Below are 18024 nucleotides of genomic sequence, written 5' to 3'. Positions count from 1 at the left end.
ATATGGCAGACAACCTAGAGCAATAAGCTACACAGCCCTACATTTAGCCAAGATCAACTATCTCAATTCCTATATGGGTATTCCAGTTGTACAGAAAATTATAGCACTATTTTTGCTGGTATCTTTTATGTTACTTTGCAGTAAAGCAAGGAAGCAGAAACCCTTGTAGTGGATTAATGTGATTTTACTAAACAAGGATTGTGTACATACAAACTACTTACAAATGTAAGAAAAAAACACAACATACAGAGTTTTACAAATATGTATACAGCACACATATGTACACACTATCTATCCTTCCATGCAAAAAAAGCGTTGACAATGGTCTGTATATGATAGGGATACACTAAATTGTAACTTAGCTTTGGTTATAGGTCACAATTTCTGTAATGAATAGGACTCCAGGCTACTCAAATGATTGCAAGAAACCAGGTGCTCTCATAGTGCAGACCTTCTTGGTCTTTATTGAGCCCCTTTTTGAGACAGGCCTTCCTGTTATGCGTTCCCCTTTTTTCAAACCAGGTCTTCTCAGTGTTATGGAGCCTTCTTGCTTCTACCCAGGTCTTCTCAGTGTTATGGAGCCTTCTTTCTTCTACCCAGTTCTTCTCGGTGTTATGGAGTCTTCTTTCTTCTACCCAGTTCTCAGTGTTATAGAGCCCATTTCCTTTTGTCCAAGTCTTCTCAGTGTTATGGAGCCCTCTTCCCTCTACCCAGGTCTTCTCAGTGTTATGGAGCCCTTTTCCCTCTACCCAGGTCTTCTCAGTGTTATGGAGCCCTCTTCCTACTACCAGACATGTGCAATTCGTTTAGTTCCAAATTAGTTTTTTAACGAATCTTGACAAATTAGGTAATTCCGAAATTTCCAAATTTCCGAATTTTTCAATTTCCGAATTTTCGAATTTCAAAATTTTGAAATTCGGAAATTCAAAAATTTGAAATTCAGAAATTAGAAATTTCGGAAATTGGAAAATTCTATATTTCAGAAATTGGAAATTTCGGAAATTGGAAATTTTGAAGATTCGGAAATTTGAAAACTTGAAAATCCTAAAATTTGGAAATTTGAAAATCCGAAAAAAAGAATGAAAATCTGAAAATTCAAAAGAATGAAAATCCGAAAATTCCAAAATCCAAAAATCTGAAATAATAACTAACTAATAATACCTTAACCATTCCTAACTATTAAGATATAGATGGATGGTCAAAGGCTCCCGACCCACAGATAGGAGTGAAAATGAAAAGGAGGACCGATAGTGCAAAATCTTTTTAAAACTTACATTTATTTAAAAAAGAAAAAAAACAGACTGATTGCTTGAATCTAGCACAGAATCTCGTGATGTGACCAGTGAAAATATGTTCCTTCTAAAAAAGTTATTCCTTATTTTTTTGAAGGTTGTAGATCTGTGATCTTTAAAAGGGTGCTTTCAGGTCACAGGAGCACAGTTTGATTGAAGCATCTGTTGTCCTGTTGTAGACTTCTGTTCAGCTGCTGTGCACACACCGGCATCTGCAACCTCCCCGCTTCCCAGCTAGTCTTACTTGCAGACTTACATTCCGTACGTTTTTAAAAAGATAATGCATCGGCCCTCCTTTTCATTTTCACTCCTATCTGTGAGCCAGGAGTCTTTGACCATCCGGAGTTCCACATAGACGGTGATACAGATCGAAGTCTCTCAGCTGAGAGCAGTGTATATGGCCATTGACCTTTGAGGTCTGGTAAGTGGCCATTAATTATTTGAGCACGTTGGTGATGTATGCAGCACTTTGAAGGTTTTGGAATAGCATCCATGCAGCACTCTACATTATTTTGGACTGTTTTATCAACTTTCAATAGAGTCCTATTTGGGACTTTTTTTTTGTTTCAGATATTCACTTATATTTTATCATCTTTGATGTATACTTACCCATGGTATTACACATGTCACTCTTGCAACTTACGTTTGCTCACATTGTGTTTTTTAATTGATGTTGTGTTACATCACATGTTTCAAGGTACTAGTGACAGTTGTGCACGGTTTTTAAAGAGCACCAATATTTGCGTTTGTAAACTTTGGTTTTAGCTCATTGAGTATTTTTGAGACAGCGCACTTTATTTCTTTCACTAATTTTTATCTCCCGGTATTCAGGGAGTCTCAGGTGCGTCAGTTTCTGTAATCAATTGACTAGTGCATCCTCTTCACCTATTTTTATCAATCACAGCAAATGAGAAGAGAGCAGGGGGGGTAGGGTCAAGCCGCGGCAGTAAGTGTCTTATGGATGCATAGAGCAGTGACTCGGGAGCGAGCATGCAGCAGTGCCCCCAGGGCAAGCGGCTTTCTCTGGGGGCACTGCTTGAGGGGGAGGAGCCAGGAGTGCCGCTGGGGGACCCGAAAAGGAGAGAATCAGAGGATCCGAGCTGCTCTGTGCAAAACCACTGCACAGAGCAGGTAAGTATAACATGTTTCTCTTTTTTTTTTCTTTTTTTTTTTTTTGCACTCTCCAGTTTTAGTAAATAAACCTCTCTGTCTCTGATTGGCACGTCATACAGACACATATGTAAGGAAAGAGGAGGGAGATGTCAATATTTTGATTCGTTCACTTACATATGTAAATTTCACATTAGAAGCAAATCAGGTGATCCTGAAAAGCGTGTGAAAATGAGCCAAAACCTCCACCTGCTGCCTGCATATGAAAACATCAACTATTCATATACCACATTTACTATTTACGAAACTAAAACAACATTCTTAAAAAAAGTTATGTTTAGTCTGGTACATAATATATAATAGGGACTATATAAAAAAAACTGCTAAACTATTCCTTTAAAACAATACCTTTATAAAACAGGGATCATTTTCAGAAGCTAAGAACCAACATCAAAAAAAAGTTTTAACTGTAATTCTCAAGTTATCACTAAAAAAAACCTACTTTATCAGGCCTGAACCCTGCCTCTGTAGCACAAACTACACCAAGTGTGGAGAGGAAAACAGCAATCCATACATCAATATCACCAACCTTACTCATCACTTCTTTGGAAACCTCAAAGTCCCCACAGAGACCACAGAAAGCACTGATGGGTAAGCAGTTTATTAATTATGTTACTGTAATATGATATAGGAAATGAAAGTAAAACTCAATCAGTACCTTTATTTCTTTATTTCAATAACACTGGGTATCATGTCTCCTGTGGAGTAAGCCTTGAAGGCCAACAGGATATTCAAATATACTGTCGATAGATTGTGCAAAAATACAATAAATATCCAATATTTTCTTTTCTTTTTTTTTTTTTTTTTAAACATGCACCTTATGATATATTATATTTTATAATATATTAATGTTGTAATGATATACACAGAAGTACACACTCACATACATACAGTATGCTGCATATAGTCATATTATATCACTGTACTATACATCCAAGGCATTCCGCTGGTAAATGGATCACACTGACTGTCCTGTTCTTTTTAACCAGAAAACATCTGTCCCAAATCAGGAACCAGCTCTCCTTGTGTCTGTGGCACAGGATCAATAAAGGCAAAAAATGATGCAGGACTTCACATTTGTAAAGGTAGGTAGGTTTTGGTAATTGGTATTGACGAGTACTTAAATAAAAGTATCAGCACTCGTACTCGTTGTTAAAAAAATGGTACCTGGCGCATCCCTACAAATCATTTTGACATAATGATTATGAAGAAACATAAAGATTTATTTAACAAACTAAACCAAAATAACACAAAACTAATTTTGTTGTGCACATCTCTATTGTCAACATTGTTTTCATCATTTTTTTATTTCTTCTATTTTTTCCAGATTGTTGTTTACTATACAACAAAAAGCCTTTCTTTCTTAATAATAAAAACTATTAAAATATGAAGGCTAGTGAGTTTCAACAAGGTGTTCACAATAATTCTGTTGCCATGCAGAAGGGATGGTACTCTGTTTCAAATGTTTAAAAGAGACCCTGTCACCAGAACACACCTATATTTCGTTGCTCCCTCTGGGCAATCATTTTATTACATAATTTCAAAATTACAGGTAACTGCAAAATGAGTAGTACCTTATTAGTCCCGCATTGCAATTTACCTGATGCAGTATACGAGAAGTGAGTAGTATACTTCCCAATAAGGTGCAAGCCTGGTAACAAAGTTTAGTCCTTATTATATTGATCCATTTGTGGGTGGCCCAAGTTCTGGCAAAAAAACTAATTGCAATCAAATATTTTGTTTTCATGCAGATAAATGCGCAAATGATACGGATTGCCCTGTAGGTGCGACTTGCCAAAGCAAGAATTGTTATTGTAAAGATGATTTGTGTAATTCCAAAAGTTTATCACAGTGCGTCAAACTGCTTACACTAGATGAGGAATGCATAGGTAAGCATGTTACAGTATATCACATACAAAAGCTAACAGTAAATGTTTATGTTGGCAAAGAGTTGTCATGACTAGTCAGATTACAACAGCCTTTCTTAATCCTATTACCATGGAGAACCCCTTAAAATACATTTCAGGTTTAAGGATCACCTCTTATTATATCTACAGCCTGTGGCACATTAGTTTCTCATTGAGCTGTAGGTATATTATTGAAGTAATAAATATGGAGTAACTTGTGTGTTTGGTACACAGAAGAGATTATACTTTCCAACCCCTTCCAATCTACAAAACTGAGTCAGTGGTGCTCCAGATGAGCAGACACAAGGAGGAAAAGAGGGATGAAAATCCACAAGACAAATCTCTCTAAGCATAGGACTCAGCATGTGAAAAGTATGGAAAAAAGTGTATTCATAAGGTTGCTGTATTACCCATCCTAGGGTCAAGCAACCTTTTTTTAGCACATGCAAAGTGTAGACAGTTGCGCTTGATGCTCATCTGAGTTTTCTTGCACTGCGCTATGTTGCAATCAGATATGGGGAACAATGGTAATAAGGCCTCAAAATAGAATCAATATGTGATCAACTGAGGCACCCATTAAATAAAAAGGTATGTCAAAGTGGATTCTTCGGGAACGTTGGTACTCATTGATCAAACAACTGATTAAAACACCATCAAAGTGTTTCATGGCCACTAAAGATCCACAAAATGTGTTGATGGTGTTTTAACCACTTGCTTACCAGGAACTTTTACCCCTTTTTACCACCTTCCTACCCAGGCCAATTTTCAGCTTTCTGCGGCGTCACACTTTAAATGACAATTGCGCGGTCACTGTACCCATATGAACTTTTTATCATTTTGTTCACACAAATAGAGCTTTCTTTTGGTGGTATTTAATCACCACTGAGTTTTTTATTTTTTGCTATACAAGCGCGGTATTCGTTCCTCACTTTGCGTTGGGTGTACGCTAAAGTGGTCCATCTGCCACCACATCGGCACTCAGAGTGACGGCCGGTAATCTGAGTTTCAGTCGAGTCGACCTATTGGTGTTTTAAAGGCGAGTCTTTATATATGTGTGTTATAGTGCTGTTACCCACCAGTTGTTAAATAAATACTACACTATATGGGCAATTTATTTTATCTGCCTTGTGGTGATTTCTTACTGGGAGAGTGGTACAGTGCCTCGGGAGGAAGAATGCTTTGACTCTACATAGAGTGTCGGTGAGCGTGTGCTCTGTAAAGGTGGGGAGTTTTGCTTTGTGTGTTTTTGTACATATGAATTGAGCACAGTGTTTATTCACTTGGTGTTTTATTAAAACAAATGATCACAATAAACTGGTGAAGCGCTATCTTGCAATATATATTATTGTATTTTATTTTTATTGTATAATATAGTATTTTTCAGTGAAATAGAGTTATTAATATAGGTTCTTGTGTTGTTTGGATTAGCGCAGGAAAAGTTTAACATTGATCTTTATTAAAACATTACTACACTATATTAGTTTATATTTTACTTTTGAGCAACATGTGATATTGTTGAACTGGCTGGTGCCGCTGGAATAAATCTCCTTAGATGGAAAGGATGGATTGAGGACCTGATAATTATTAATTAATGCGTTTATGCTGAGTCCTAGTGTGATGCAGCATATACTTTTGCTGAGTTGCCAATCCTTTTATTTGGGGATTCCAGTACCTGTGAAATTAAATGCTTTTCCAGGTTGACATCATAATAGACTATCTAATAATATAGTGGAATAGTTGGTCAAAGTGGAACTATTTTTGTACAAATATTTGTATTTTTTATTTTCATAAACCCTGCAATTTTATTTGTATTGTTCATAAAAGGTATTGTATATTACACTTTTATTGCTAGCGGCTAATACACTTTTATTAGAGTATAGCACTGACCTTATTTTAAATTAATTGGGTCTGAAAACTTAACTCATCACATTAGCCTTTTCTCTTGTGGACTTTTAGTTACATTTTCTTTATTCTTTTTATCTGAAGTCACATATTTATTTGTTTGTAATATAATCACTGTGATATTTACTGTTTATTCATGAGTATCTATTATTATTATACAGGATTTATATAGCACCAACAGTTTGCGCAGCGCTTAACAAAATGAAGGCAGACATTACAGTTACATTACAATTTGGTACAAGAGGAATCAGAGGGGCCTGCTCATTAGAGCTTACAATCTAAAAAGGGAGGGTTAATTGATAAAAAAGGTAATAGCTGTGGGGGATGGGATGATGGAGGAAGTAAAACAAGTTAGAAGCAGGGTAGGCTTCTTTAAAGAGAAGGGTTTTCAGGGATCGTCTAAAGATGGATAGATTAAGGGACTGTCAGGTTGATTGGGGTAGGGAGTTCCAAAGGATGGGTGAAGCTCTGGAGGAATCCTGGAGGCGATCATGGGAGGAGGTGACAAGGGAGCTAGAGAGCAGGAGGTCTTGGGAGGACTGAAGACAGCGGCTTGGTTGGTATTTTGAGAATAGGTTAGTGATGTACCTGGGGGCAGAGTTATGGATGGCTTTGTAAATTATTGTTAGTACTTTGAATTTTATTTGTTAGGTGAGTGGAAGCCAGTGGAGGGATTGGCAGAGAGGGGTGGAGGACACTGAATGGTTGGTAAGGTGGATGAGTCTCGCAGCGGCATTCGTAATGGACTGAACGGGGGATAGTCTATGTAACGGTAATCCAATGAGGAGTGAGTTGCAGTAGTCGATGCGGGAGATAACCAGGGAGTGAATTAGAAGCTTGGTGGTGTCATTAGTTAAAAAGGGGCGTATTCTGGAAATGTTGTGGAGGCTAAGGCGGCATGATTTGGACAGGGATTGTATGTGGGCCTGGAAGGACAGTTCAGAGTCTAAGGTTACCCCTAGCACCCTGGCATGTGGGGACTGACTGATAGATGTGCCATTGATCTTGACAGAGAAGTCAGGGGAAGAGGCACGTGGGGGAGGAAATATTATGAGCTCAGTTTTAGAAAGTGGAGGAAGTGGTTTGACATCCAGGCTGACCCAGGGAGGATCTATCTATCTATCTATCTATCTATCTATCTATCTATCTATCTATCTATCTATCTATCTATCTATCTATCTATCTATCTATCTATCTATCTATCTATCTATCTATCTATCTATCTATCTATCTATTTATCTATCTATCTATCTACTTTTCTTCAAATAAGCACTGCACTGTATGGATTTATGTTCAATGCCTGGTATCGAGGCAAAGTGCATAGCTACTGTTTTATGAACTATTTCACCTCAAGCACAGATTTTATCACGTTTTTTTACTTCCCCATTCTACTTACAAATGAAATAAAAATCGGACAGGGGTTGTAGCCTTCCCCCTGTTGAAGATAAACATTTTTATTTCTGTCTGTCTGAATTCCCCTTACTTCCTATCTGATAAATGTAACCAGGATAGATAGTGAGGATACATCTCTCTAATGAAACCTTGGATAACAGTAAAAACCTGACGGGTTCTAATCTTTTCCCACTCCTAAAACTAAGAAAAAATGTTTTAGCTGTGGATACACTTCAAGTCTTCACTTTGTTTTCTTTAGTTTATAATACCCAAATTAATATAAGTCTTTCTTTTTAGATATCACTATCACCACTCAACGGCCAACAGAGAGAACCTCCCTGATCACAAGCAAACCAACAACACAGTTAGGTGAGCAGTTCTTACAAATAAGGTTTACCTATTTTTCATTGGGGTGTTCCAAGTAAGACACTGTAATAGATGCACCAACACCCCTATATGCCGAATATACTGATCTCTACACTTAGGCTGGGTTCACACTGCAGCATGAAGCTGCTCACAGCAGGGGGTCCAGTGCACCCCCATTCACTGTTTCAGGTCTGATTTCAGCATTGTTTGTTTTCATCATTTGTTTTTTTCCCCAAGTCACATAAAACAAATGTACATGCACTTTCACTTGATGAATTGCTATGTAAATGTTTATAAATATATCCTAATATGCGCGACAGACCCAACCAGGGACAGGGACTTTTGGAGGAGACAAGGGGCAAGCCTCCTACCCACTGATTATGGCCCATGGAGAGAGCAGATCATTCTCTAATGATGGACAATGTGATGAACACTGAGAGCGAGGCTTGGATTAATTATCTGATAAAGACAATAAAGCATCCCTTCTGCAGTGGATGGAAAGATGCAATATTAATATTGTACAGGTTAATGGTCAGAGGGAATATGGTGGCCCTCCTACAGACTGGGTTGGAAAAAACCCTCCACTTGGGACAGAAATATTTATCAACAATGTCTCTCAAGAGATCTATGAAAATAAATGAATTCCCCTGTATCAGACTTGGGGAACAGTGTTTGTCTTCTGATGACTTGTTTAGTGGACAGATTACACAAGTTTGTGTCTCTCCCATTGTGTATCTCCTAGGTGTGAATTCCTATTGTTAATTAAATCACCTATTGTTTCTGTCTGTCGGCTAATTTGGCTACCTCTTGGAGGTTCCTATGATGTGATTAGCCTTGTGTCAACTCTACCTCATTATCTAACCATTGTGGGATGGTTATGTGTTCATGATTATGATAATGTGTAATGTACTTTGTGTACCCAGGGTGGCAGACTGGGCTGGACAGTCTGAGCTGGGTGGGATCTCTGGTAAATCAAAGCATTGTCTGAGTGGGCACTGCGTCACCTACAGTGCCCTGAAAAAGTGTGATGTGCTCATTTTAAGGCACTTTCATAATACAGCTATGGGGCCAAAAAATGTGCAATCCTGCCCTAAATAAACTTCTGTGGGACACATAGTGGTTTATTTACTAAAGCTGGAGAGTGAAAAATCAGGATTAATTCTGCATAGAAACCATTTAGCTTCCAGGTTTTATTGCAAAAGTTTAATTGAACAAGCTGAGCTTAGAAGCTGATTGGTTTCTGTGCAGATGTGAGCCTGATTTTGCACTCTCCAGCTTTAGTAAATAAACCTCATAGTGTCTAAAAAGTGTGGAAAAACATGCAAAAATATCCCCCCCTCCCCCTCTCTGTTTGAAAACCTCATACAAAGTAATACTGTATCTAAGGACATAGGGAGAAGCTCTGACCTATTCACTTGTGTATCTAAATTTCAGCTTGAGAGTGAATAAGGAGACTCTGGAAATCATGTAAAAATAAACCGAAAGCGCCACTTGCTGACTGAATATGAAATTACAAAATAGTAATTTAAAATATTTCTTAGTTACCTGCATGATAACCAAATTTAAATGTTATTTTTTGTCCTGCTCATAATTAATAAAGGGAATATATACAAGACCACTACATGATCTTTTTGGAAGTTCATAATATGGATAACTTGCATCAACAGATCTTTTAATTGCAATTCTCAAATTACTAGTAAAAACCTTTGTTCATCAGGCCTAACCCTCACCTCTGTGCAAACAACACAAATGACACCAAGTGTAGAGATGAATACAACAGCAGCCCTTACATCAAGGTCATCAACTTTACATGTCACTTCTCAAAAACCCTCAACGTCCCCACAGCAGCCACAGACAACACAGACAGGTGAGCAGTTCATTACCTCTTCTTCTGTAATATGCCATGGTGGTAGCTCAAAGTATAACTCCATCATTATCCTTTATTTCCATTACATTAAATATGTAGAGTAATAGGGTGTACACACGGTCGGACTTTGTTTGGACATTCCGACAACAAAATCCTAGGATTTTTTCCGACGGATGTTGGCTCAAACTTGTCTTGCATACACACGGTCACACAAAGTTGTCGGAAAATCCGATCGTTCTGAACGCGGTGACGTAGAACACGTACGTCGGGACTATAAACGGGGCAGTGGCCAATAGCTTTCATCTCTTTATTTATTCTGAATATGCGTGGCACTTTGTCCGTTGGATTTGTGTACACACGATCGGAATTTCCGACAACGGATTTTGTTGTTGGAAAATTTTATCTCCTGCTCTCCAACTTTATGTGTCGGAAAATCCGATGGAAAATGTCCGATGGAGCCCACACACGGTCGGAATTTCCGACAACACGCTCCGATCGGACATTTTCCATTGGAAAATCCGACCGTGTGTACGGGGCATAAGTCTTGGGAAGCAACAAGACAGTGTAACCAGTAAAATTTTGATGACGGGGCTAAAGCAAATCTAAAAGCCCTGTATCAAGACAAGGTGAAGTACAGCATTGACTTCCTAAAGCATATCTACACCTAAGAACCAAAATGTATTGTACTGCAGCTCACCACTGTTTAGATGTTCTGGCTGTATTAATTTCTCTCAAAGCCAGAGGGAATTCTCTCTTGGACAGTTGTCATCAGCACAGGCATTTCTACAGACATATTTCCCTACTCCTTTTTTTGTGACAACTCAAAAATGTGTCAGGTCAGAGTCCTGATCTCAACCCGATAGAACACCCTTGGGATGAATTGGAGCAGAGACTGCAAGCGAGGCCTTTTTATAGTAGGTGAGGTCGAAAAAAGACACAAGTCCATCAACTCCAACCTATGTGTGTGATTATATGTCAGTATTACATTGTATATCCCTGTATGTTGCGGTCGTTCAGGTGCTTACCTAATAGTTTCTTGAAACTATCGATGCCCCCCCGCTGAGACCACCGCCTGTGGAAGGGAATTCTACATCCTTGCCGCTCTTACAGTAAAGAACCCTCTACGTAGTTTAAGGTTAAACCTCTTTTCTTCTCATTTTAATTAGTGGCCACGAGTCTAAACTTCCTTCTGCAAAAAAGTTTTATCCCTATTATAGGGTCACCAGTATGGTATTTGTAAATTGAAATCATATCCCCTCTCAAGCGTCTCTTCTCCAGAGAGAATAAGTTCAGTGCTCGCAACCTTTCCTCATATCTAATATCCTCCAGACCCTTTATTAGCTTTGTTGCCCTTCTTTGTACTCGCTCCATTTCCAGTACATCCTTCCTGAGGACTGGTGCCCAGAACTGGACAGCATACTCTAGGTGCGGCCGGACCAGAGTCTTGTAGAGCTGGAGAATTATCGTTTTATCTCTGGAATTAATCCCCTTTTTAATGCATGCCAATATTCTGTTTGCTTTGTTAGCAGCAGCTTGGCATTGCATACCATTGCTGAGCCTATCATCTACTAGGACCCCCAGGTCCTCTTCCATCCTAGGTTCCCCCAGAGGTTCTCCCCCCAGTGTATAGGTTGCATTCATATTTTTGCCACCCAAATGCATTATTTTACATTTTTCTACATTGAAGCTCATTTGCCATGTATTTGCCCACTCCATTAATTTGTTCAGATCTTTATGCAAGGTTTCCACATCCTGCGGAGAAGTTATTGCCCTGCTTAGCTTAGTATCATCTGCAAATACAGAGATTGAACATTTTACCCCATCCTCCAGATCGCTTATGAACAAATTAAACAGGATTGGTCCCAGCACAGAACCCTGGGGGACCCCACTACCCACCCCTGACCATTCTGAGTACTCCTCATTTATCACCACCCTCTGAATTCGCCCTTGTAGCCAGTTTTCAATCCATGTACTCACCCTATGGTCCATGCCAACGGACCTTATTTTGTACAGTAAACGTTTATGGGGAACTGTGTCAAATGCTTTTGCAAAATCCAGATACACCATGTCTACGGGCCTTTCTTTATCTAGATGGTAACTCAACTCCTCATAGAAGGTTAATAGATTGATTTGGCAAGAATGATTCTTCATGAATCCATGCTGATTGCTGCTAATGATACCGTTCTCATTACTAAAATCTTGTTTATAGTCCCTTATCATCCCCTCCAAGAGATTACATACTATGGATGCTAGACTAATTGGTCTGTAATTCCCAGGGATGTATTTTTAAATATTGGTGCTACATTGGCTTTTCTCCAATCAGCTGTTACCATTCCAGTCAGTAGACTGTCTGTAAAAATTAGGAATAATGGTCTGACAATTACTTGACTGAGTTCCCTAAGTACCCTCGGGTGCAAGCCATCCGGTCCCGGTGATTTATTAATACATTTCTTGTTGCATTCTTTATAAAGTCTGAATGCTGATGATGATCCCTCAACCTTGTATTTTTTGAAGGCCTTCTCCTTTGCTTTTATATGTATTTTTACATTACATTGTATTTTTACATTGGAGTTAAGCCATCCAGGACTTTTGTTCGCTCTTTTAAATTTATTATCCAATGGTATGCATTCGCTAATGCCCTTATTTAATATGCTCTTAAAGCAAACCCATCTCTCCTCTGTGTTCTTTGTTCCTAAGATTGTATCCCAGTTTATACCTTCTAGCAAGGTTTGTAGTTTAGGGAAGTTGGCTCTTTTGAAATTCAGTGTCTTTGTATTCCCCTTATGTTTCCTACTTGTGTGATTTATACTGAAGCCAATTGACCTGTGATCGCTGTTACCTAAATTGTCCCGTATTTCCACATCCGTGATCAGGTCTGTATTGTTGGTAATCAGTAGATCCAGTAATGCTTTTTTTCTAGTTGGTGCGTCTACCATCTGACCCATAAAATTGTCCTGCAAGACATTTAGGAACTGGCGAGCCTTAGATGAATGCGTGGTTCCCTCCGCCCAGTCTATGTCTGGATAATTAAAATCCCCCATTATGATAACACTTCCCATCCTTGCTGCTAATCCAAATTGTGATAGGAGATCTGTCTCCCCTTCCTGCCTCAGATTAGGGGGCCTATAGCATACTCCCAGTATTATTTTCCCCTTAGCTTCATCCCTTTGGAGCTCTACTCATAAGGATTCCACCTCCTCCCTAGCTCTCTTAGTGATGTCATATCTCACATTCACTTGTACATTATTCTTGATATATAGGCATACCCCTCACCCTTTTTTACCCTCTCTATCCTTGTGATAAAGGGAATAACCTTGAATGGTTGCCACCAATCATGAGAGCTGTTGAACCAGGTCTCTGAAATTCTCACAAAATCCAAATCCTCCTCTTATAACAGTATCTCTAGTTCACCCATCTTGTCCGCCAGGCTCCTGGCATTGGTGAACATACAACGTAGTTTAGGCGGGTCGCATATTATCCTCTTATTGGGTGTTCCGAGTTTGCAACTAGGCCTGATCTCACAAATGCGCTTCTAGAAGAATGGTCAAACATTCCCATAGACACACTCCTAAACCTTTTGGACAGCCTTCCCAGAAGAGTTGAAGTTGTTATAGCTGCAAAGGGAGGGCCAACTCAATCTTGAACCCTACATACTAAGACTGAGATGCCATTAAAGTTCATGTGCGTGTAAAGGCAGACGTCCCAATACTTTTGGCAATATAGTGTATGTTTCTGCACATGCATTGTTTGTTTTCATCATTTGTTTTTTAATTAATAAAGGGAATATATACAAAACCACTACATGATCTTTTTGGAAGTTCATAATATGGATAACTTGCATCAACAGACCTTTTAATTGCAATTCTCAAATTACTAGTAAAAACCTTTGTTCATCAGGCCTAACCCTCACCTCTGTGCAAACAACACAAACGACACCAAGTGTAGAGATGAATACAACAGCAGCCCTTACATCAAGGTCATCAACTTTACATGTCACTTCTCAAAAACCCTCAACGTCCCCACAGCAGCCACAGACAACACAGACAGGTGAGCAGTTCATTACCTCTTCTTCTGTAATATGCCATGGTGGTAGCTCAAAGTATAACTCCATCATTATCCTTTATTTCCATTACATTAAATATGTAGAGTAAGTCTTGGGAAGAAACAAGATAGTATAACTAGTCTAATTTTGATGACGGGGCTAAAGCAAATCAAAAAGCCCTTCATCAAGACAAGGTGAAGTACAGAATTGACTTCTTAAAGCATAGCTACATAGCTACATAGCTAGAACCAAAATGTATTGTACTGCAGCTCACCACTGTTAGATGTTCTGGCTGTATTAATTTCTCTCAAAGCCAGAGGGAATTTTCTCTTGGACAGTTGTCATCAGCACAGGCATATCTACAGACATAATTCCCTACTCCTTTTTTTGTGACAACTCGAAAATGTGTCAGGTCAGAGTTCTGATCTCAACCCGATAGAACACCTTTGGGATGGATTGAAGCGGAGATTGCGAGCCAGGCCTTCTCGACCAACATCAGTGCCTGACCTCACAAATGCGCTTCTGGAAGAATGGTCAAACATCCCCATAGACGCACTCCTTAACCTTGTGGACAGCCTTTCCAGAAGAGTTGAAGCTGGTAAAGCTGAAAAGGGTGGGCCAACTCAATCTTGAACCCTACGGACTAAGACTGGAATGCCATTAAAGCTCATGTGCATGTGAAGGCAGGTGTCCCAATACTTTTGCCAATATAGTGTATGTTGCTGCACATGCTACTGTAAATTCAAAAAGTTTCTTTTTATTATTTCCTGCTTTCAATTAAATTATATCTGGTGATGCTACTACCAAGGTGTATCTCGTGCTATTTTCTTTCCTAGGGTGACAACGCTTACTCAAATCAACTGTGGCATTGTCATGCTCTCAAGTTATACTGCAAACAGTTGTGCCAATGCGCAGTGCAGTGGGATGTTGCAGTGCAGGCCCTGCTGTAAAACGGTGATGTTCATTACCTGTTTGATTGCACTTGTTCCTAGGAAGAGAACACATGAACAAAGAAAGGGAAGCTACATTTTTTAACACATAGATGTAGCACACCCCCTAAGGAGCCGTTGGTTTACTGGACCCTCTGAAATTTGTTTCCTTCTCAGGTTAGCCCGTACCGCTTTGGCACACCTCTCAATATAATGGACAACACCAGATTCGATAAACACTCTCTGTATTAGAAATAAATCAGTCAAGTAAGGCAAGATGACACAATCTGTGACCAGAATGAGATAACGCCAATTCCTATACAGAGTACTTCTACACCAAATTTGTATGCAAAAGTAACTGGGCTCAGGTTTTACTACTCAGCTTAACCTATAACAGAATCACATAGAGTGTCATAAGGACAGCCCGAACACGGATAGTATAAACCCACGGAAGCTATGCTGCCTTCTGGAGTGACTCTGCTAGATTCAAGTCTGCCACCAGGATTTCACTATTCCAGGAAGGTAGAAATTGACAAAATCTATACAAAATACTATGAGTCACAATGGGATAGTCTAAAAAGTGAAACCTTCCTTGGGCTAGCTTTTTTTTTTTTTAAAGTGAAACTCCACACTCCATTCTCCAATGCTCTTGTCTCCCCCCTTGCATTTCCATGGGCTAACTTTTGCTTTTAAAAGGGAATTCCACACTCCATTCTTTCTGCTGTGTATGTGAGATGCGCAACTGCTGTGTGCAGGTATGTAACCGTGGCACATATCTGCTTCCGGACAGCACACAGGAATGACATCACGCCCCTCCAGGATGTTGCTTGTACCGCTGCTAATTTCTTCCCACCACCATGGCTGGCTCACTGTTATCTGAGGAAGAGATGATCCTTATTTGCAAATTAAGATAATTTTTCATCTATTTTTACATGGGGTGGTGTTTGTGTGGGTCATGTGTGTTTGTCTAAATGATTTGGCCTCAAAACACACACCTACTTCCTGTGTACAGATTCACTTCAGGGCCAATGTATGTGTGTGTATATATAGATATATCTATATATTTATATATCTATAGATGTAGGTTCTTGTGTCCACCAGCAGAGAGAAGTTGGGTAGATGCCACACTCCCAATTCTAGAGGCATAATAATGGTCTAGCACAGGGGTCTTCAAACTATGGCCCTCCAGTTGTTCAGGAACGACAATTCCCATCATGCCTAGTCATGTCTGTGAATGTCAGAGTTTTACAATGCCTCATAGGATGTGTAGTTCTGCAACAGCTGGAGAGCCGTAGTTTGAAGATTCCTCATCACTCTAGCACAGTGGTCATCAACCCTGTCCTCAGGGCCCACTAACAGGCCAGGTTTGCAAGATAACTGAAATACATCACAGGTGATATCATTTGCTGCTCAGTGATTGCAGTATTCCAGTCTGCATCTCCCCAAGGTAATACATAAAACCTGGCCTGTTAGCGGGCCCTGAGGACAGGGTTGATGACCACTGCTCTAGCATGTCTTGAAAAAAGGTGGTTTTTCATGTGCCTTGTATAATGCCCAAGAAATATAGTTAGGGAAATACAAGTGGGTCATGGCACATCTACATTCCAAATTTGGCACTTAAGATGGTCATGCACTATGCAATCTGATTGGCCAATCTCTGTACAACTCGATATTTAGGCAAAATAGGTAATAGGAAAACACACTTGAACAATTAATTCAAAATATAGGAAACCAAACAGGCTCTTGCACTAAATCTAATTTATTTAAATGTGATTGCAGTGTATGGTCACCTTTCAAGATCAAGATCTGAAGATAATAATTTATTAGGTTCAGAAACACTACTCTGTTCTTTGCAATGTATTGAAAGATTTGGGTAAAAAAAGAAAAAAAACACATTTTAAAGATATATTATTAGTGATAGGAATGAGATTAACATCAGAAGGGTTAATGAACTGAGTACACCTACTAATTGCCTAACAAGACACATTCAATGAGATGAAATTAACCAATTGTATTGGGTGTGCGCTATTATCAATGAGAAAATCGCTGTTACCCTAGCGCCAGTTGCCGTTTACATATCCGGGTATTTATTATCATTATTTGCGCTTCAATGTGCGCCATTTTGCACGTTCAATTAATTACTTTTCCGGCAGTAAATCATCCCCAATGTCAAAAGGAAAAGAAGGGCAAACTGTGTTGGGCTAAAGTTTCAGTTCCTGCTGTAGAGCGTGTTTACTGGGTTGACAACCCTCTCACCAATCCTGCACTTCAGCTGTGGATGCTGACGGCGGAGGGGCCCCTCATGGATCGATGGTTTGAACTCCAGTAAACCTGCTCTGTACTGCTGGAGATTTATTGTCCTTAAAGGGTTCCTGTGCCAGCACCTGGCTATATAGATATGATCTTGTTTTACTTTAAAACATCTGCTGTACTTACCTCCCCTCCAGCAATGTGACATCAGCAAGCTTCTTTTGCAGCTGTTGACATCTTTGCCCAGTCTTCTTCTAGGTTCGATGTCTTTGGCCATTTTGATCAATCGCCATGGGATGACATAACTCCTTTGTTTGATTATTTAGCAGAAGAGGATGTGGCAGACAGAAGATGAGCTTTTACTGCAGAAGAAACATAGAGAATCTCTTCTGCAATAAAAGCTTACCTGCCAGCAATTTTTCTCAGTATGGCTATAGTTCCACACAAAAAGGAATGAAGTACTCTTTTGGGAGAGTTTAGCTCACCTTTTGATTCTCTTTTATTTTCTCAGATTACAAGGGATGCCATTCACAGTATAGCAATGAGCTAGAGGAATGTAGGAAGTCCATGAACCAGGTGTGTATTGGTTCTGAATGATACTGTAAGGCTAAGTTCATATTTATGTGATGCAGTAATACATGCAAAATTGTGCGCATTCCCGAAACAAACAAAAATGCACATCTCTTTTTCAGGCACTTGGCGGTGTGATTAATTCTTTATTGCACCCCAGCACACACAGCGGTGCAATTAATTTTTAATGGCACCCCAGGTGCACCTTGCTAACTTGTGAGCAAAAATCACACTCCAAAACGCATGGTCACAAAGTACCCATCCATTTTGGTGTGGGGTGAACTAAAAAACAGTGCTTGCACCTCTTTGGTGCAATTTTTTAAATAAATGGGCTGCC

General features: G+C 39.4%; 1 protein-coding gene across 2 annotated transcripts in view; it reads left to right on the top strand.

Annotated features, from left to right (window-relative positions):
• LOC141133241 (adhesion G protein-coupled receptor E3-like) overlaps positions 1-18024 on the top strand; it is a 131823-nt gene that overhangs the window by 55438 nt on the left and 58361 nt on the right. The window contains exons 6-12 of one of the 2 annotated variants that reach the window (XM_073622499.1): positions 2913-3053; positions 3452-3547; positions 4214-4351; positions 7961-8032; positions 9747-9896; positions 13794-13943; positions 17629-17693. In XM_073622499.1, the coding sequence (XP_073478600.1) occupies positions 2913-3053; positions 3452-3547; positions 4214-4351; positions 7961-8032; positions 9747-9896; positions 13794-13943; positions 17629-17693 (812 nt within the window). The remainder of the gene's footprint in view (positions 1-2912; positions 3054-3451; positions 3548-4213; positions 4352-7960; positions 8033-9746; positions 9897-13793; positions 13944-17628; positions 17694-18024) is intronic. The other variant, XM_073622500.1, reaches the window with a different exon arrangement.

The sequence above is a fragment of the Aquarana catesbeiana genome, linkage group LG03 (genome assembly GCF_042186555.1).
Source record: "Aquarana catesbeiana isolate 2022-GZ linkage group LG03, ASM4218655v1, whole genome shotgun sequence".
NCBI classification, from domain to species: Eukaryota; Metazoa; Chordata; class Amphibia; order Anura; family Ranidae; genus Aquarana; species Aquarana catesbeiana.
This window is presented reverse-complemented; position numbering and strand designations above follow the sequence as displayed.